Source organism: Bombus pascuorum, chromosome 1 (genome assembly GCF_905332965.1).
Source record: "Bombus pascuorum chromosome 1, iyBomPasc1.1, whole genome shotgun sequence".
Lineage (NCBI taxonomy): Eukaryota > Metazoa > Arthropoda > Insecta > Hymenoptera > Apidae > Bombus > Bombus pascuorum.
The window spans coordinates 34,716,929-34,735,695 of NC_083488.1; the positions used below are offsets into that span (position 1 = coordinate 34,716,929).

Sequence of the window (18,767 nt, forward strand, 5' to 3'; positions counted from 1 at the left end):
ACTTTTTAGTTATTTTAAAGTATCATGGAAATGAAACACAGTATCATACTATATGATTTGTATTTTTTACATATATATATTAGATAGGTAATATTAGTTGTAAGACTAGAATCAAACATTAATAAAATAATACATTTTACGTGATATAAATAAACTGTATATTTTTCTATTCACACGTGCGAGAAATACCTCTCTAATTTGTTTAGAAGAGTTCTGCTATCAGAATGATTAGGATATACACTTAACGACTTTTGTATAGCAATGTAACTTGTTTGAAGATCTCCAACCTACGAAATTTTTAAAATAATAGTAGCATATATATATATATATAGAAACTCAATATAATATAATATACAATGGTAGATAGTACCTTGTAAGCTAAATAAGCACTATTAAAATGAGGCTCATAAATAAAGTTGGCAATGTTGGCAGCAGCATGAAAATATGTTCTTGCCGCTGTAATGTTTCCATTTCGTATTTGTATGACTCCAAAATTATTGTATGCTAAAGCGTGTCTATTGTCGCTGACAATAGCTAATTTTAAACATTCTTCCGCCATTGTTATGTCACCCACAGTCTAAAATTGAAATAATTGGTACTAAATACTAAACTCTATAAATAAAATCAAACATTTATCAAAGAGATAATTTCAACTGTTATCCAAAAAATTGCACGTTATAAGAAATTATATACGTACAAGAGCAATGTGTGAAATGTTATACCATATGTCTGCCATATTTTCGTCAGTAGAAAGACTAATTGCTCTTTCAAAACAAGATATGACATGATCGTATTGCTGAGCATAAAAACAACATAATCCAAGATTATTAAATAATTCAGCATTATATACTCCCATTTGTAACAATCGTCTACACGGAAAAGAACGTCGCAATTATATTTTTAATTGTTTCTATTTATTACATCTACAACTGTATTTACCTATAATATCGTAAAGCTAATTCCGGTTGATCATTATAAAAATGATGTATTCCGATACTTGCTATTGCTTCTGTATGAGAAGCATCTTCCTGAGCAATTAATTTATAGTATTTTAATGACATACTCATATTATTCAGACCGTCGAATATACGTCCCATTTCAGTAAGAATATTAACATCATTAGAAAAATACTCAAGACCTTTTTTACATGTATCTAAAGCTGTTAATGGTTGATCAAGTCTAATATAAACTCTGATTAATCTCAAGATCACTTCTATAGTTTTAGAATCTTTTAACGCTGATTTAAATTGTTGTTCAGCGTCTCTGATTAATCCTAGACTGTAATAACATTTTCCAAGTTGTACTTTCCACCACCAATCTTTATAATGACAAATTTGAGTTGCTTGCACTGCTAAATCTAGTGCCTACATGTAGCATTGTAGCAGTTAATAGAATTATAGCGAACACTAATAATTCTTATTGATAATAAGTATTGATCGATACATGTATGTTTACTCACATATCTAACATCATGTTCGTGATAATATATATACTCAAATAATGGTTTTGCAATACTTGGTTGACTAGCATATTTAGAAATATTTAATCGTGACAATTGTATAAAAGGTCCTCCCGGCTCTGTTAACATAGATGCTGTGCCTAATCTATATAACATATCTATTTTAATTTTGAATGTACAACAACCGAAAATTTTAATTAAAATGTAAGTGATAATCGTACCTAACGCTGCGACTAGAAATTGCAGTAATTGGTCTGGCTGTCATAGCTGTTCTGGGTGTCCTTAAAGTTTGCTCAATCGACTGAGACATAGCAGATTGAGTAGCTGGTCGCACAACACCAGTAAGTGGTCTACCTACAAAACATATCATATTTTTATGTTGCAATTCCAACTTATCTCTATTTTACTACTTTAAATTATTTTTGGCTCTCAAGGACAAACCTGATTGAGTTTTGGGCCGCAGACATTGTCCCACAGAAGAAGTACCAGGAGTTTTTAAAGATGTTCCTGGTCTAGGCATAGAAGATATTGTATAATTATCTAATAGACTTTCAGCAATTCCTTCCTCTTCTCCTTCTATATCGTCTACGTATACTTGTAATGTTAAGGCACGCATTTTTAAGACCCATATAGTCTACAATGAAAAATACAAACGTTTCTATAGAGATGTAAATTGTTGTTTCACATGTAAGTACATTAAACATACTTATACCTGATCAAGAGGATTCTTTTGTAATAAATTTGTACATATTGTTGCGCAATCTTCATATTTTCCTTGACTGAATAAATTTAAAGCTTTAAATAAGTCCATGATTTAAGCTATTAATATAGCTTAATAGAAAACGTTTTTAATATTTTGTATTAAAGTTTAAGAGAAAGGAGTAATATATTTTAGCAAATCATACTACGGTATTTAATCTATCTAAATATCTAGTTATGCGATAGAAATAAACGAATTTTACATGTACGAAGATATTGATTATGCTGCTTATAACCCCGTGTATAGATGAGGGAATAAAGCAGCATATACTTCTTCTATACTTTGTGTAAAAGTGCGTAGAATCGATGATAAATGTTATAAAACACAATTTAGTTGATTGACTTTATATTATCATAAAGTACATTTGCAATAACAATTCTGATACGCTTAAATAATATCATTTACTCTATTCATTCATACTAACAAAAGGGTTACTTATGGAAATAAAAGGAATATTATTTCGATATACAAAAAATATCTTTTATATACAAAAATGTTTTACTATATACAAAGAATAACAAAGTAGTATCTTATATATTTAGCTTGTTTCGTACATGTCAAAATTTGACAAAGAAAACGTGTTTACTTGCTTTTTCATATTATTTTTATTCATATTATGTGTAACTTGTGATCGAAATTATAATTAATATTATAAATTATATCTATAATTATAAAGATGGAATACTTTGATAATAATGACACGAGGTTAGTGTGCATCGGAAATACTTCGTAAAATTAATTTCGTGTTGTATTATACGTGTTCGCCTCTCTTATTTAGCATCCAACGAGCTTTCGACGAGTTCTTTAAAACAAAAAGTATAGAAGAACAATGCACGGAAGAATCCTTGATGCAACTGCATGAAGTATTTTTGGTACTTTCGAATTAAGAAAAAGCTTAAATATTGTCTAAAAAATTGCAAAACAAATCAACGTTTAATATACAACTAGTATAATATGAATAATATTTCCAAATTTGATATCTCTAACATGTAGTTGAATAATTAGTATAATCATTCTTGTTTTCTTTTATTAACAGAATATAATTAAAAAATTAACAGTTATATAACGTATAGGCTTCGCCAAATGAAGAAATGGATGTAACCCAATTGTATGATGCGTTTGAAAATATATTGCACATTCAAATGCCACATAATGAATTCAAAATTCTGTTTAAAAAGGTAACAACGTAGATTTACGTACATACATATAATTTCTATGTTTCCATTTATTAATTTTAGATGAACTTAAAGAGAGATGGGAATATTACTTGGAATGAATTTATCTCGTATTTATTAATAGAATTTCAGAGAAAAGATACCACGTTACAATGGCAAATATTGAGACTTCCAATAACTGATATTCCTCAACTTTTGAAATCGCATCACCGCACCGCTATACACAAAATCATGTTTTATCCTGAAGTCTTGCCCGTACGTGATACATCGTATATCTTTTAATAAATATGTTTATTTGACGATGATATACATATTATTACTTGTAATTTTTATGTGTATATCCGTAGGATAGAACTACAAGCTTTCATAGAGGGTTTTATTTAACTGTGACTAAAGAGGGAATCATAAATTACTGGTCTTTAGATTTAAAATACGAACGGAGCGCGCAATCTGTAAATCGTTAGTAACGTTATATCCTACATTCTTTTACGTACATGCATTTGTTTCCGAAATTTCTATCTCTGCAGCGTGTTTAAAAGTTCAACACACTTTAATAACTGACATGATAGTAATGCCCGATATACAAGTAGTATGCACAAGTTCTACGGAGTGCGATTTAAGATTTTATGATACAGCAGCAAAGAAGTTTGATCTTCGAATAATGGTTAGTTATATTTTCTAAATAAACAGTAGTTTTTCTATAAACGAACTCTTCGTTATTAAAACGATTGTACGATTAGATATCAGGCTTGGAGTATGCGGTCATTTGTATGGATTATTATTTCAGTAAAAATATCAAAGAGGATTCTTATATCGTACTTGGAGATATGAGTGGATCTGTCAAAGTCATGTCTTTTAGTCCGATAGAGAGAGGACCGTTTAAACAAGAACCTCAACGTGATAGTTTATTTATTCGCTATGAATCTGTTCTCAAGGTAAATAATTTATCTTCAGAAACTTGTGTCATCGCGTATGTTAATTACGCGTACGAACCAAAAGTCACAAAAAAATCACAGTCTGCTCGATAATCGATATCGTCAAATATTTTCGGGATTTCGAAAGAAATTCTCGGTCAAATTAATCTTCGAGTTCTCATACGTGATATACACGTTAAAGATATCCTAGGACAGATCGATGTATCAGCGGTTCTGCAATATCCTATATAAACTTGTGCTTCCTACATAAACATGTTTTAATACGTTGTAACGTGCATTATAGGGTGAACTGAAAGGATTGAAAATTGTAGAATTTAAGAATGTACATACAGATTGGGTGAAACAAGTAGCCTATTATGGAAGTTTAAGAGCTTTCATGTCCAGCAGTAGATGTTGTAATTGTTCTTTGTTATTTAGTGATCTCACAGGAGCAAGGATCCAATACAAATTCAAAGTTAACATGGGAATATCTTGCTTCACCTTTAGCGAAGGTATTTTAGCATAAACTTCCCCTCGCTTATCGACATATATGTATGTTGTAAGTACATGGTACTTTTTAAAAATATATCCACTTAGAGGGTCAGTTATTAATAACCGGTGGACCAGATTGCATAGTTCGGGTTTGGAATCCTTTCGTGACCAGAAGAGCAAATAGTACTTTCCAAGGTCATCGTGCACCTATTTGTGCCTTAGTTGTACAAGATGCTGGTAAACGGGTGTACTCTCTTTCGAAAGACAGATGTATCAAAGTGTGGGATGTATTAACCCAATCTTGTATTCAGGTTTTAATAATAAGATATTTCATCGGAAGATACTTTTCTCGATTAATATTTCGCCTAAAGAAATAAAAGAGCATTAATTAAATAACAATATAAAATCTATGTATAATTAGAATTTAAGTCAAGTTATTTTACACAGACATACAATGGTCTTCCCAGCGAATTGGGTGAACATACATCGATGACAGTGGTGTACAATACATTGAATCGTAAAATGATCATTGCTAGCTCAATGATCGCAGTGATTCTTTGCGATCCCCAGGTCAACAAAGAAATATCTGATGGTTTTACACATACAAAATCTATCAGCAGCGTTTTATATAACCATCTCTACAAAGTGGTAATTTATACGATTTGTATAATTTTCATTCTCTACGTCTACAGAAATTAAAATATTTTACGAAATCGTTTAAAAACTTAGGTAGTTACGACTGGATTAGATTCTTGTATAATAATTTGGGATCCATGGCTTGGAAATCGTTTATTCTTAGTAACGCATGCACACAGTAGATTCATATATGGTCAATTTCATGACATTGAAATTACTGCTGCTTGTTTCGATGAATCTGAGCAATTGCTAGTAACAGGCGCTCGTGATGGTACATTGAAAGTTTGGAATTTTAATACCGGTACTTGTTTGCGGAACATGGCTCTTGAAACTCAGTGGTACGTATTTACCTATTTTGTTATCTTCTATTACATATCAATATTAAAAACAACATTTTTAATATTCTATTGATAATATTCGCAAATATATTTCCTATAAATCCGTTTGATTATGTACAGTGAAATAACCAGTTTAGTTTGGCTGGAAAATCGAATCTTATGTAGTAGTTGGAATCGTCAAGTCGTAGAATTTGCAACTTCTGACGCATATGTATATAAAAAGAATTGGGGAACAATACACACCGATGATATTCTTTGTTCAGCCATGTGGTATCCTCAGGTATTGGCCACGGCAACTTTTAACGGAGAAATAATACTTTGGAGATTAGAAACCGGTCAACCGTATCGAAAATATAAAGTTAACGAACCAATGTCAAGGTAAGATCTAGAACAATATGAGAATTGTTAAAATAATATAAAAATTACGCTTCTAGACTTCATAACGCGGTGTAATAAACGATGTTAACTAATCAGTGTTATATAGATTTAGGATAAGATACCACAAAGATGAAGTAACGTATAAAATAAAAAAACCTGAACAAGTTACGAAAGAAATCATCTCGAAACAGAGGTATTCCATGGTATTGCAATTGTACTTTTTCTAAAACATATCCGAATCATCGTGATATACGTTTATAGTCAATATCCTACGGCTTCTAAGCATCAAGAATCCGCGTTGAATATTACACGAATTGTTGCTGTTCGAGCTATGATATTTTTAAATGCTCGGCCGGTTAGGCCCGATGTTGGAACGTTGCTAGTTTCTCTTGATTCAGGATATATACAAGTGTGGACTCATCATCCTGCCGGTGGATTTCTACAAGCTTTCTCGGTTATTCATTCTATACGTGATTGTGCATTAGCATTAGCAACTGATCCTAAAAATCATTTTCTTGTAACAGGTAAAAAAGGAATGCATTTAATTTCCACGACATTATTTATTTACTATAAGATTACTTTTTGTATGTAACGTGATACTTCATTGCGACAAAATATTTAATACGAAAGGAAAGATAAAGCCAGAAAATATGATTGGGGAGTAAGTCCGTTTAAAAAAATTTAGGACACAATGCTGGATACATTAAAGTTTGGTATCTCGCGAATTATTTGTTGCCAAATCCTCCTAAGATATCTATGCCCGTTTTACGGTTGGAATTTCCATTTCTATGGAGAAAGAAAGTTATTGGTAGGGCAAAGAGAGCTGTAAAGGATCAACCTTTGCCACTTCTACTTTCATCTGTCCGTGGACATTTAAAATCTATTACGTCCGTCCAGATAATCCCAGATGCACGTATTGTCATTAGGTAATGAATGTTAATCTAGTGCTTATTATTTTATGAACTTTTAACTTAATTTTATATGTACATCTAATGTAATGGCTATTAATTACTTTTGAATTTAAATATTCACTTTTTAATCATTTTCTCTGAAACAATTATTTTTCCAATACATTTCATACAATCTATGCTGTTCTTTCTGTTGATTTTAAGTGGTAGTACAGACCATTCTGTACGCTTATGGACACTCGGTGGCCGTTATATTTCAACCTTCGGAACTTTCAAGCCTTGGTTACCAATTTTACCAACGATCCCAACGTACCAATATTTTAAAGATTACAAACATCCAGCAGATATTAAAAGAGTCGCTAGTTCTACTACGCTACAAGTAATTAATTTCTCATGTAACAAATTATTTATCAGATTGGAAAGAAAGTTTGATTATTAAGTTGCACTGTTATGCAAACATGGAAAGATTCTTGAAGGAGGCGCGAGACAAGTAGAATCAGATTTTAAAAGTGACGAATTAAAAGCTTTGAAAGAAATTTCGAGACCCGAACACACTATGATCGATGGAAGAAGACTTACTATTGCTGTGATGGATAAATCAGTCTTAATGATCTTTGCGGATTACCCAATTTTAGACACCTCTTTACCATATGTAAATATGTTGTTTATCGCAACAGCAGTTCATCGAAATATGTTAAGCAATACACATAACTCAATGAGAATAACGTTACAGATACCTATATACACACATTTGAAATTAAGACCTTTGGAAATCATACAGACACCAAAATTACCAGCACTTCTACACGAACAAAAAGAATTAACGTAATTTGGCTTAATTATTATTATTCGCTATTGATAATAATCTATATAAAATTAAATATATATTACTAACATTACTTGTTATAATCTTCTAGTAAAAGAACGCATTCGCAATTATAAAATCACTGCATCGGCAAATATTTTGAAATATTTCATCAAAGTAAAGGGTAATATCTCGTTAATATCGCATTGTAATAAATTTTTCTTGAAAAGAGAAAGAAAGTGACCCGTAACGTTTGTGCGCAATAGCGATAATAAGTCAAATCTAATAAAATTTATTTCTCATTAAAAAGTCATACCAGGACATTTATTTACTTATTGCTAATAATTAATTAAATGACAATTCTATTTTCTATCGACCTTAGTAAAATTAAGAAGATACATATAAATAAGAAAAAATGGTAGAATTTGATTAGTAAAATAAAAATAATATATGCCTATGATCGTTCTAAAATATAAAACCTGGAATAGTCTTACGTACATCGATATGTCAAGAACATATACATATTTTAATGACAGTAACGTCATTTCTATATTACATGCAAGGTATGATAAATATCGTTGCTCTAAGCCACAATACAAAATCAACAGTATTCAGTTTAACAAATTACACCCTTTTATTCGTTTTCCATCATGGAATAACGTGGTGGTGTCTTCCATATTGCACTGGACGTGCGTTGTAATCTACTCCTATCTATATTGTGAAACATTTGAGTTAGATCCGGTGTGCACTTTCTGCTACCAAAGAATTTATAGACTGCTCTTTCCGGAATGTAACGTTGCATGGCAAGTTGATTTTTACGTATGTACGCTAAAATTGATAAAAATTCGAGTGCTCTGTGCATTCTAATGTTTACTAACTCGTTAAGTAAAACAATACTTACATTGTGCCCAATGTGGAATTGTATGCTTTGGTCTGGATTCATCGTCTGATTCATCGTCGTCAGGTTCACTATCCAAAACATAAGTGGTTGGGCCATGCTGTTTGGGGCCATATTTTGTCTAAAATATTGAACGAATAATAGCTTATGCCTTTATAACAGAAGAATGCTTTGATATTGTTTGTAATGTTACCTGTGATGTAAGCATCTGATGCTTAGCTTTCATTGCTTCGGCTGCAGCTTGTTGTTGAGCTCTTAATTCGGCTTCTTTTCGCCTTTCAGCTTCCTGTTCTCGGCGTCTTTGTTCAGCTAATATCCGCTCCGCTTCTTCTTGTTCTTGTAAACGTTGTAAGCGCTGTTGCTCTTCATGCTTTCTTCTTTCTTCCTTTTCCTGCGAATTAATCCGACTGTAGCTTAATTTTCTATACTATATAAAAATCAATATCTTCTCCGGTATCCTTATTTTTGTACGCATGTATCTTTTAAATTATCAATTTTATACCTGAGCACGTTGTAATTGAGCTAGACGTTTCTTCTCCATTTCTTCGCGTTGTCTGTCTTGCATTTGTTGTGCTAAACGTGCTTTTTCCTCTCTTTCTTTCTCAGCTTTTTGACGTTTTTCCATATCTTGCTTTTCTTTCGCCTCTCTGGCTAACTTATTTTTTAATTCTTTTTCTTGTCTTTTCCTTTATGTAAAATATATTTTTCATATATTACTCAGTAATGTGTGTCTACTGATTTAAAATCAAGTAAATTATATCGATTAATTTTAATTTACCTTTTCCTTTCTTCCGTTTGAAGTCTTAGCGCCTCTTCACGTTTTTTCCTCGCATCCTCGTCGTTCAATTTTCTTTTCTTTTCATCTAGTACTTTGTCCAGTGAATTACGTTTACTGACTGACTTTGGAGCTTGGATTAAAGATTCCATCGATGTAATAATATTTGTGCGCGTTGCACTTAAAGCCCTATTGTGCTAAAATTAAAATACTACCGTTTAAAAATCTTATAATATTAGATACTACTAATAGAAAGAAATGAATTTTACAATCATATTAGTTTGATTCGCTGGAGTATGAGGAATACGATTAACAGACATTGGCAACTGAGTTCTTATTTTGCCTAATGGGGTTGACTTCTGTTGCTGTTTGTAGTTCATTTTCTCAACAGAAACTAGTTTATTAGCCTTTTGTTCTAATTGTAATTTGTTCTAAAAATAAGATTGGAAACATAATTAAATTTACAATCGATAAACAAAATTGACAAATATCTTGTTAATAAATTTTCCTTATAATAATTCTAATTCTAAATACCTCTTTATATTCATCGGCATCCTTATTCTGTTTTGCTAATGAAATTTTTTTGGCTTTTGCAAGCGACTTCCGTGCTAATTTTTGAACAACCACTTTCTCCGCAACGTTTGTATTTCCTGAAGCTTCTGTTTGTGCAGCAGCTCTAGTAGCACGTGTTTTTGTTCTCGTTATTCGAGTTGGTGCATCGATATCAACAGCAAGTTTTGGAGTGTTCATGCCTGCTTGCTCAAATGCCTCAACTCTTTTTTTCACAGATTCCTTGGCATATGGACTGAATAAAGCATTCGATTTATACGTGTTTCTTATTTCCTTTAATCCTGTAATCGTACTCTTTTCCTTCAAAGACGGTTTTGTTGGAGTATTAAGTATTTCATCTTCGCTCGATGTCACAGATCTGTTCTTCCGCTTTTGTCGTGTTTTAATTTCTTGTTTCTTAATATTTCCTTTAGACCTTTTCACTTCAGGGGATGACTCATCTTCTGTGAGTAATTCATCAAACTCTTTGTTTGCCATCGTTTCTTTTAGCTGCTGCATCCTCTCCTCCAAAGCTGTTGACGACCGTGTTGTAAGTTTAGGTAACTTGGGAGACATAAATTCAGCCTTTCGTTCGACTGTTTTTTGTTCATTATTTTTTCCTATACTACTAGCCAAGTTTTTATTAATCACTACAGTTTCATTTAATTTTATTGCTGATAAAGGTTCTAAAATTACGGTAGCGTTCATCATCTTCTGCGTATAAGTAGAATTGACGTTCATCGTCGAATTCATAATAGGAGTAGGTTTCTCAAGTGCATCCTCGTACATTGAAGGTTCTTCAATATCATTTCCTGTTGGTGCAATTACTGTGTCATCAATAATATTAGAATTTTTACCCTTCGTGTCTTCACTTTGTGAAAAAGTTCTCTTTCTATTACTATTTCTTGTTGTCATTGAAGACTTCATTGGTTCAATCTTCTCTGGCTGTAATGCATCTTCTTTTATAGACAGATGATCCTGTGAATGTACCTGTGAAGTACCCGTGATCCTCCTTGAAATTGTCTCGCTTAAAACACTCTTTTCTGTTTTACTATATTTTGTAGGTCCTTGCGTAGTTTCTTCATCTGAACTACTTCTACCACTTTTCTTTCTTTTAGATCGACTTTCACGTTTCCTCTAAAAATTTAGAATACACTTAACAATATTATAACAGAATTTATATACACAATGTACATACATTAAGCAATTAGATTTCAACATATTAATTAACCGATATCAACCGATTATTAGGTACTATATATAAAGGTTAGTATTGATTGGGAACATAAGATTTGGGGTAAGATTAAAAATATTAAATTTCATCATAATATGATACGAACATTTATACTACTGTCATCGTCAAGAGTTAACGGCCTTCGTAATTTTGCAGCAAGTGACATTGACTGCTGCATTTTAATATTAGTCGCAGCCTTCCTTGAAGCCTCTCTTTTTGATCGGCCAATTGTTGTTTCTACCACATCCCCAGTTTTTATATCTTTATTTTCCGTTTTATCGTGTATTGCAATAGAATCTGATACTGTATTATCAATATTGATAATATCATTTTCTGGGATAGTCTCTATACGTTGAATACCTTTCTTCTTCAAAACTTTCGGCGTCTTTGTAATTAAAGGGCCAGAGGCTGATTGTGGTATTTGAGCAATTAAACCACGTAAATAATCCAAAGTATCTTCAAAATTGTCATTAATAGATCGTTTAACATCCAAGCAATAATTATGTATATTTAATATATCTTTGGTAATCATTGCTTTAATCCGATCCTTTGATCTAGTACCCATATTTAAAATCTGCAAATAAATTCTTTATAAGTATTTAATGTATACATTAAACTATACTTTTTTAATAACACGTACCATAATTTAATATTATGATTGAAATTATGACATATATAGCAATTAATACAAACACGTTGTGTTTACTTCTATTAACTTGGAAGCATACGTAAATTATTTTTCAGAAAAAAAATATTTATATGAAACAATAATAAAATAATGAAGTAACGTTTAGAATAGAATCTAGTTTAATTACACATATGTACCCTTTTAATAATTCCGTTCTTATTAATTTTATTAAATTTACGGTGAAGCTTACAATTACACTAATATCAATGAATATTAACGTATATAAGTTTATTATTATACTAAATAAAAATGAAGGTACTGTAATGAAAAATACAATATACTTTAACGGAAATAAAATAAGTAAATAGCGAAGTATTTATTAATATTATTATGTAGTATTATATTGTATTATTATAATATTTATTAATATTTATTTACCTTTTACGTTTTCATAAAAACTACAAAATTGTAAATATAAACTTTTACAACAAAGATAAAACAAGTCACAGAAATTAGTGTCTTTCAATGGCAAAATGCGTTAAACGGAGGGAAACGCTGATCTCCATTTCGTGACACAAGCGGGATTAAGGAAGTTTTGCATCTCGAAAGTACATAACGACTTTTCAGTTTAATTTGAATCATTGCGTTTAACGCCATCTATTCTCCCGGGCGCACCATTTTTCTCTAGAATTTAAATCGCATCCGACGTAATTTGATTAGTCGAATAATTTTATCAATTTCTATAATTGTATCTTCATGTAAAATAATTTTCTGTTAGCGTCCGCGGTTGTAAAAATCACAATCAGGTATTGAGATATTTATACAATGGTGTACCAACTATAAAAAAACGTTTCTCGCAAAATCAACTTACAATCTTAGTAGGGTTGTGAGGTACAGAAACGACGTTACGCTATTTATACGCGACGGGACGTGTTTTAAAACTATGAAAACTGTGTGATTCTATTGGGAAAAAATCTTGTAGCGGCACATGACTGAGCGGGGACAATTCAAATCATATTGTTGTTTTGCCTCGGAGTACTATTATCGCTAGGATATATGTAGCAGCACACGAGCTAGAGAATAAATCAAATCATGTTGTTGTTTTGTCTCGGAGTATCAAAATCGTTAGGATACACGTAATGTAATAATAAATAAACTCTGGGCAAAACAATGTTGCCACTGCGTGCAACCATCGAACAAAGATGAATTTGAATTTTCCGACACTCCCCCGACCAGTATAAATAAACGGTTACCATAACTTAATACAATTATTTGTTTACTATATTTACAATTTAATTACTAGAAACTATATAAATGTTTCAAAACCGGTAATAAAGTTGTATAAATATAATATGTTTCATGAAGTTTTTATAGAAAGTTTTATTTATTATTGATGAAGGTGACTAAATTCCATATATAAATCATTTTGTCAATTTCATTATTCATTATCACATCAAAGCATGTGTTTTTGTAAATTATATTATAATAATGTTTCCATATATGAATAAAAGCTTCACTAAAACTTTCTTATAGAAACATGTACGTTTCTTTTAACTGTGCTTACATTCCCAAAAGTAAACTTTTGGAAAGAATAGCAATTTCTTTAATATGTAAAATTTAAACTTTTATTGTTATTATGAATTAATATTTGTATAATTTACATTATTATTATAAGTCTTTATAATATAAGTCTACAAGCCACTGTAAAAGTCTATTAAGTTAATGTTTCTAAAGCTTTGTGGAACTTCAATTTATAACTTGATAGGTTAAAAAGAATTGGTGCAATTTGTACATTATATAACCTTAAATATTGAAGAAAATAGAAATGGTAAAATGGAAAATACAAATTTAGGAATATAAACTAAATGTATAGCTCAGTTTATGAACCATTATTAATAAAAACATTTACATTTTAAGAGATTATTATATTACAGTCATAAAATATATGATTTTTTAAATTGCACAAATTCTTTTTACAAACTAATGTATGTTATAAACTACATATAATGTTCATATTTTCATGTATTTAATAACAATAAGTAATATATCACAAAAGAAATGTTAAATACTAAATACACATTTAAGGAACACGATTTTAAAGAATAAAATATTTATAATTTATAACATACTTATGTACATACATATACATACTCTATAATAAATATAACATTTCAATGTACATCAAATTTATAATAAACAGTTTCAGAACGCCTGCGTTCTTGTAATAAATAAATTTTTTTTATTTTTTGTATATCTAGTGATTAATAGGCCTTTCCTATTGCTTTTGAATTTAAAAAATCTTATGATTTATATATTTTAAAAACTTTTATATTCATGGTAAAAATATCGTGTGTTTATTTCATTGTATACCTACTATTATTTGTTGTTTCATTTAATTCTAATTTGATAGTAGAATTTCTTGAGAAACCTGTATTACTTTGAGCATAAAGTTGTAATACTTCTTCCTCAAAAGTAGGATCCAATAGGATAGCAATACCTTTTGTTCCTGCTTTCATATATTTTTGAAATATGCCTTTAGACACTTCCCATAAAGCTCGATTTTCTTTCAGCACGTCAACAAGTGGTTGTACCATTGGAAATAATGTAGAAAGATTACTAAGAGACAAAATAATAAAACAAATCATATGGAAGACCAAAATTAACTAAATAAAGAGAAAGGTTTATAATCTATAATCTATACTCTACTGTCTTCACAAAACATCACTGTCTTTTTCAATTAAGAAAATCTTATGTTTTACAAAAACGTTATTCCTCCTTTTAATTATACTTGTTATGAAAAATAGATCTCAAATCCGATTTTTTGACTTTGAATGTATATTAAAAATAAAAGTATATACGTATATTGTACAAAGACAGTTTCCTTTAAAATATACTTACATAAAAAGTGGAAGGACTATATTTGTAATGAATTGAACTTGTAGGTCTGGTATGGATGCTCGTTCTCTATCCATCATTTCTATGGGGGAACTGCCCATACTTTTTTCTAAATCTCCTTGTGAAAAAAATTCATCATAAATTTGTTCCTAACGCAAAGTCAAAGGAAAAAAGCACATAAGCTCTTAAATATATTATTGTCTTCGAAATTTATCTAAACTTAGACCTCTACTTACTGCAGTTTTTTTAGAAACTTTCCACTGTTTAGTCTGATCACTAAGATCACAACATGTCATAAGCATATTAAGAAATAATCTCTTTCGTTCAGTGTCATTTTGGTCAAATTTACTTCTAACCATCTCTTCCTGTTTTTCTACCGTTCGAAAGTGGCATGCTAAGTCGGTTGCAAGTATATTATTTTTCAGTAGATCTAATGCTTCGCTATACTCCTCACTATTAACGTTTTCAAATATATTGCACCCTTCTTTATTTAAAATGCACATGGTCTGTGCAAAATGATGCCTCTGTTAAGTGAGAGAATGATAAGTTATATTGATATCACATTTATGTTCAATTTTTGTTAACAACCGTTTTGTTCTTAAAGGTAATTTACCTCCATTACAGAACCTTCAGAACTATAAAGACTAGCTAGAACCGTAGAGCGTTTAGTTTGAAATGCATTATTTGTTCCTCTATGATCTATATCATGACATAAACATGACACTAGAAAAACCAAAGCTTCCAAATGTGTCATATAATTCTCATCAATAAGATTTAAATTTTGTATTAATAAGTATCCAAAATGTGCCACAGAAAATGCATGTACCCAGTTATGATAAGGTGCATCTCTGTATCCTTTCTTTACATATAATATAAATCTGTAACATTCGTATGAATTAATATTGTATTTCTGTAATGTTGATCTTATGTTAAAAGTGGCATAAGAGAACACAAAACTTGATAATTTTATTACCTTGTTAAAGTTGATAATTTCAGTTTCCAATAATTAATAAGACCTAAATCATTAAACATTTTTATCGTATAACAAGGCATATGTTTGTAAGGTACACCTCTAGGACTAAATTCAAATTTATTAAAATCTTTTATATTATGTTCATCCTTACAACCCAATATCTCTTGAACAACGTCTTCCTCCACCTGCATGCATGATGTTTTATTGAAAATAAGAGCTGATAAAAAGCTCTGTATATTTTAACATAGTCTTACCTTCATATGGTACATCATTATTTCGTTACTAAGTTTATTTCGTGCTTGAGCATCTTGCATTTTTTTATAAACAATACTATGCATTATAGAAATACCACAATAGATACTAAATGCTGTTGCAACTTCTTCATCAAAGACATCAAAGTATAATCCATCTTTTTTATTACAAAGCTGTGCGACTCCTATAATCACAATCTTTTAGTTTAAGAAATGAAAAATTTAATTTTTATATATCTATGTAATAAAATTTATAATACAATTTTTATTTACCTACAATTCCACTTTCATCTCTAATTGGGAAACATAAAATATTTCTAGTTCTAAAGCCTGTTACATCATCTACACCACGATAAAAAAGGGGATGTTCATATGCATTTCTAATATTAAGCACTTTTCCAGTAGTTGCAACATGACCTGCTATGCCTTGTCCTATTGGTATTCTCATTTCTTTTACAGACTACAAAATAATTATGTTATTTTTAAATTTTACTTATGAGATGTAATGTTTCAGTTTGAACTTTAAACTCACTTCTTTCATAGCGATACCGTCAAACACTTTAGCAACTAGATCCTGTTGATCAGGATCTAATAAAAATAATGAACAGCGTTCTGCATTTGTCAAGTTCCTGGCTTCAGCCATTATCTCTCTCAATAGATCAGAAAAATCTCCTATTTATTAATATGTAAGATGTAATAAATGCATGGTTTTTAAAGTATTACTTATTTTAACTATGATAATATTACCTAAATGTATGAAAAGTTTCCTAGAAACGGCAAGCAACTTTTGACACTGGTGTTTCAATCGAGTTTCCTCATAACATTTAAATGAATTTAGAAGAAATCTTAGGCAAAATCTACATTAAAGAAAAAATATTTAAATACGTTGAAAAAAATATGTTTAACTCGGTATAATCTTGATCATTTATAAAAATGCAATAATATATGTATACAATAATGCTTTCTAAGATAATCAGTATTTCATATAATAGAAGAAGATAATTACTTAAAACATTCTTGTACTATTGCACATTTACATGTAGTTTCATCTTCTGTATCATTATCAATCAAAGAAACTAGCAGCGCTATATAATTCTGCTTAGGATGTTGTATAGGAATTGTTAGAAATGAATTTGATACTGGACATATTGGTTGAAGATGATGTAGTAATTCTTCATCAAGCATTGTTATATCCATAGTAGTTGGCTTTCTGTTTTGTATAGCTTTACGTAAAACATTATTTGATACCTAAGAAAGATTATTTAAAATTATATACATAATAAAATATGAATTATTTTCATCAACTATTAGTTATTGACATATATAATCAAATATTTTGATCATTAAAATTTTTCAATCTAGTAAAAAAAAGAAATGGTTATAATTTTTATATTATAACCAATATTATATCTTAATATTTATTAATTAACATAAATTTATTTTAAAATGTATCGCTTGTATATATCTTTAACATACTTTACAATTATTATTTTTTAAATATATTATTAATTGCATTATTTTGTCAAAAGAAGATTTATGTGATTTGATTTCCAAATAAAAGGTGAAATGCGTGTGTGAGCTTCATAAATGTGTAGATAATAATCTCAATTAGAACTTTTGCATAGTTCATTTGAAGTTTTATCACTAATGATTCGTTTTGTATGGCTTCTTTTATGTACATTTCTATGAATTCTATTTGAGGATTAGACACTGCTAAGTACTCTCTATTTGTAATATAGGACAATTCTTGAAACTACTAAGATTAAATCATTAAACTTAAAACAATGATACCTTCAAAATATATAAATTTTATTTCAAGCATCAAATATTAAAAAATAAAAGAGTTTAGAAAACCTCCAAAAACTTAATCTCAAAAATTACAAATATTATTTATTTTTTATTATGATTGTATAAGCATTAATTTGTAAAAAGTAAACAATCTTATTATTACAACTTATACTATAAATAGCTTTTACTTACAGGAAACCTTAATTCTCTATCTAAAATTTTTTCTCCTATCACGTGGATTACCATCTCCTCTGATTCGACTAAAATTGGTATAAGAAAGGACAATTTCGTGTCTGTTGCAGTTTGTATCTACAATATTGAAAATCATAATTCAAACGATGTTTCTTGTACCACAAATATTTTAATAAATTTATAATGATTCAATTATAGCAAGCAATTATATAAAATGTACTGCAATAGATGAAATAAACCTCACGTTTATATTTATCTTAGAAACATTTTGATAGGAAAATATCTTGATCATCAAAATTTATTATTAATAGGAAATTCTCTTTCCAACACTTTTAAGAAGAAGCATGCGTGCCGCGAAAAATTGTACGCATAAAAATGATGACAGTATTACTCACGTATTTGTTTAACTTTTGTTGTACTTGGGGATAAGAAAGACTACATAGTTCTTCTAGAAGCAAAAGAATTTGTTCCGTGTTTGGCATGTTGAAGTCGATTGAACTCATTTTTAATTAATTCCACCGCTATTTTTTGTAAATATCTGAATTAGTACGAATCGTATGATTTAATCATATCACGGTGTATCAGTCGTGTTTTCTTCAAATTTCATGTTTCGCGATACAACATAATAATCGTTTTCGAGAAAGCTCTGCAATAATTTTAATGATTATAAAAGATATCTGTCTTGGTCATTTTTTAAATTTAAATAGACTATCAAGACA

The 18,767-nt window shown here is 29.8% G+C and overlaps 4 protein-coding genes across 11 annotated transcripts; 1 reads left to right on the top strand and 3 right to left on the bottom strand.

Annotated features, from left to right (window-relative positions):
- Nucleotides 1-43: 43 nt before the first annotated feature.
- Nucleotides 44-2,608, bottom strand: LOC132912342 (tetratricopeptide repeat protein 8). Of its 2 annotated transcripts, none has more exons than XM_060969744.1 (8): nucleotides 2,172-2,608; nucleotides 1,901-2,093; nucleotides 1,681-1,813; nucleotides 1,460-1,604; nucleotides 940-1,364; nucleotides 698-869; nucleotides 371-577; nucleotides 44-287 (listed from the first exon to the last, which is right to left on the bottom strand). In XM_060969744.1, exons 1-8 carry the CDS (start codon nucleotides 2,268-2,270, stop codon nucleotides 171-173), a joined length of 1,491 nt encoding a protein of 496 aa, XP_060825727.1. In that variant the 5' UTR covers nucleotides 2,271-2,608; the 3' UTR covers nucleotides 44-170. The 2 variants fall into 2 exon arrangements, with proteins under 2 accessions (XP_060825727.1, XP_060825734.1); XM_060969751.1 differs by having other exon boundaries at nucleotides 1,901-2,117; nucleotides 2,172-2,220.
- Nucleotides 2,609-2,824: 216 nt separating this feature from the next.
- LOC132912216 (WD repeat-containing protein on Y chromosome) lies at nucleotides 2,825-8,024 on the top strand. Of its 5 annotated transcripts, XM_060969476.1 has the most exons (19): nucleotides 2,825-2,924; nucleotides 2,998-3,091; nucleotides 3,293-3,397; nucleotides 3,458-3,649; nucleotides 3,742-3,853; nucleotides 3,922-4,058; nucleotides 4,135-4,329; nucleotides 4,613-4,820; nucleotides 4,906-5,111; nucleotides 5,248-5,448; nucleotides 5,530-5,774; nucleotides 5,895-6,152; nucleotides 6,259-6,345; nucleotides 6,414-6,676; nucleotides 6,838-7,078; nucleotides 7,265-7,439; nucleotides 7,527-7,712; nucleotides 7,794-7,885; nucleotides 7,978-8,024. In XM_060969476.1, the coding sequence occupies exons 1-19, from the start codon at nucleotides 2,896-2,898 to the stop codon at nucleotides 8,000-8,002; spliced, it is 3,051 nt and encodes a 1,016-aa protein (XP_060825459.1). In that variant the 5' UTR covers nucleotides 2,825-2,895; the 3' UTR covers nucleotides 8,003-8,024. The 5 variants fall into 5 exon arrangements, with proteins under 5 accessions (XP_060825459.1, XP_060825441.1, XP_060825468.1 ...); XM_060969458.1 differs by having other exon boundaries at nucleotides 7,527-7,885; XM_060969485.1 differs by lacking the exon at nucleotides 7,978-8,024 and having other exon boundaries at nucleotides 7,794-7,959.
- A 24-nt stretch (nucleotides 8,025-8,048) lies between these two features.
- Nucleotides 8,049-12,874, bottom strand: LOC132912487 (inner centromere protein B-like). Its single transcript, XM_060969943.1, has 9 exons — nucleotides 12,388-12,874; nucleotides 11,428-11,895; nucleotides 10,073-11,224; nucleotides 9,808-9,969; nucleotides 9,542-9,735; nucleotides 9,266-9,449; nucleotides 8,957-9,154; nucleotides 8,767-8,884; nucleotides 8,049-8,693 (listed from the first exon to the last, which is right to left on the bottom strand). The coding sequence occupies exons 2-9, from the start codon at nucleotides 11,884-11,886 to the stop codon at nucleotides 8,500-8,502; spliced, it is 2,661 nt and encodes an 886-aa protein (XP_060825926.1). The 5' UTR covers nucleotides 11,887-11,895; nucleotides 12,388-12,874; the 3' UTR covers nucleotides 8,049-8,499.
- Nucleotides 12,875-14,042: 1,168 nt separating this feature from the next.
- Nucleotides 14,043-18,585, bottom strand: LOC132912266 (cGMP-dependent 3',5'-cyclic phosphodiesterase-like). 3 transcript variants are annotated; one of them, XM_060969591.1, is made up of 12 exons: nucleotides 18,444-18,585; nucleotides 18,049-18,165; nucleotides 17,075-17,316; nucleotides 16,816-16,925; nucleotides 16,601-16,740; nucleotides 16,346-16,528; nucleotides 16,072-16,266; nucleotides 15,818-16,002; nucleotides 15,458-15,722; nucleotides 15,081-15,368; nucleotides 14,848-14,993; nucleotides 14,043-14,565 (listed from the first exon to the last, which is right to left on the bottom strand). In XM_060969591.1, the coding sequence occupies exons 1-12, from the start codon at nucleotides 18,549-18,551 to the stop codon at nucleotides 14,304-14,306; spliced, it is 2,241 nt and encodes a 746-aa protein (XP_060825574.1). In that variant the 5' UTR covers nucleotides 18,552-18,585; the 3' UTR covers nucleotides 14,043-14,303. The 3 variants fall into 3 exon arrangements, with proteins under 3 accessions (XP_060825574.1, XP_060825583.1, XP_060825593.1); XM_060969600.1 differs by having other exon boundaries at nucleotides 16,072-16,253; nucleotides 16,342-16,528; XM_060969610.1 differs by lacking the exon at nucleotides 14,043-14,565 and having other exon boundaries at nucleotides 14,848-14,962.
- Nucleotides 18,586-18,767: the final 182 nt, after the last annotated feature.

What these genes read in the sequence shown, in the direction of transcription:
- LOC132912342 (XM_060969744.1), bottom strand. Translation starts at nt 2,270, where the DNA reads ATGGACTTATTTAAAGCTTTAAATTTATTCAGTCAAGGAAAATATGAA. An exon ending in TTAGCTTTACGATATTATAG is followed by an intron (nt 870 to 939) that starts GTAAATACAGTT and finishes TTTTCCGTGTAG; the next exon opens with ACGATTGTTACAAATGGGAG. An exon ending in ACATTTCACACATTGCTCTT is followed by an intron (nt 578 to 697) that starts GTACGTATATAA and finishes TTTCAATTTTAG; the next exon opens with ACTGTGGGTGACATAACAAT.
- LOC132912216 (XM_060969458.1), top strand. Translation starts at nt 2,896, where the DNA reads ATGGAATACTTTGATAATAATGACACGAG. An exon ending in AACTGCATGAAGTATTTTTG is followed by an intron (nt 3,092 to 3,292) that starts GTACTTTCGAAT and finishes TATAACGTATAG; the next exon opens with GCTTCGCCAAATGAAGAAAT. An exon ending in AGTTTGATCTTCGAATAATG is followed by an intron (nt 4,059 to 4,134) that starts GTTAGTTATATT and finishes TTGTACGATTAG; the next exon opens with ATATCAGGCTTGGAGTATGC.
- LOC132912487 (XM_060969943.1), bottom strand. Translation starts at nt 11,886, where the DNA reads ATGGGTACTAGATCAAAGGATCGGATTAAAGCAATGATTACCAAAGAT. An exon ending in ATGCCGATGAATATAAAGAG is followed by an intron (nt 9,970 to 10,072) that starts GTATTTAGAATT and finishes TCTTATTTTTAG; the next exon opens with AACAAATTACAATTAGAACA. An exon ending in CAAACGGAAGAAAGGAAAAG is followed by an intron (nt 9,450 to 9,541) that starts GTAAATTAAAAT and finishes TTTTACATAAAG; the next exon opens with GAAAAGACAAGAAAAAGAAT.
- LOC132912266 (XM_060969591.1), bottom strand. Translation starts at nt 18,551, where the DNA reads ATGAGTTCAATCGACTTCAACATGCCAAACACGGAACAAATTCTTTTG. An exon ending in ATAGTACAAGAATGTTTTAA is followed by an intron (nt 16,926 to 17,074) that starts GTAATTATCTTC and finishes TCTTTAATGTAG; the next exon opens with ATTTTGCCTAAGATTTCTTC. An exon ending in ACGGTATCGCTATGAAAGAA is followed by an intron (nt 16,529 to 16,600) that starts GTGAGTTTAAAG and finishes ATTATTTTGTAG; the next exon opens with TCTGTAAAAGAAATGAGAAT.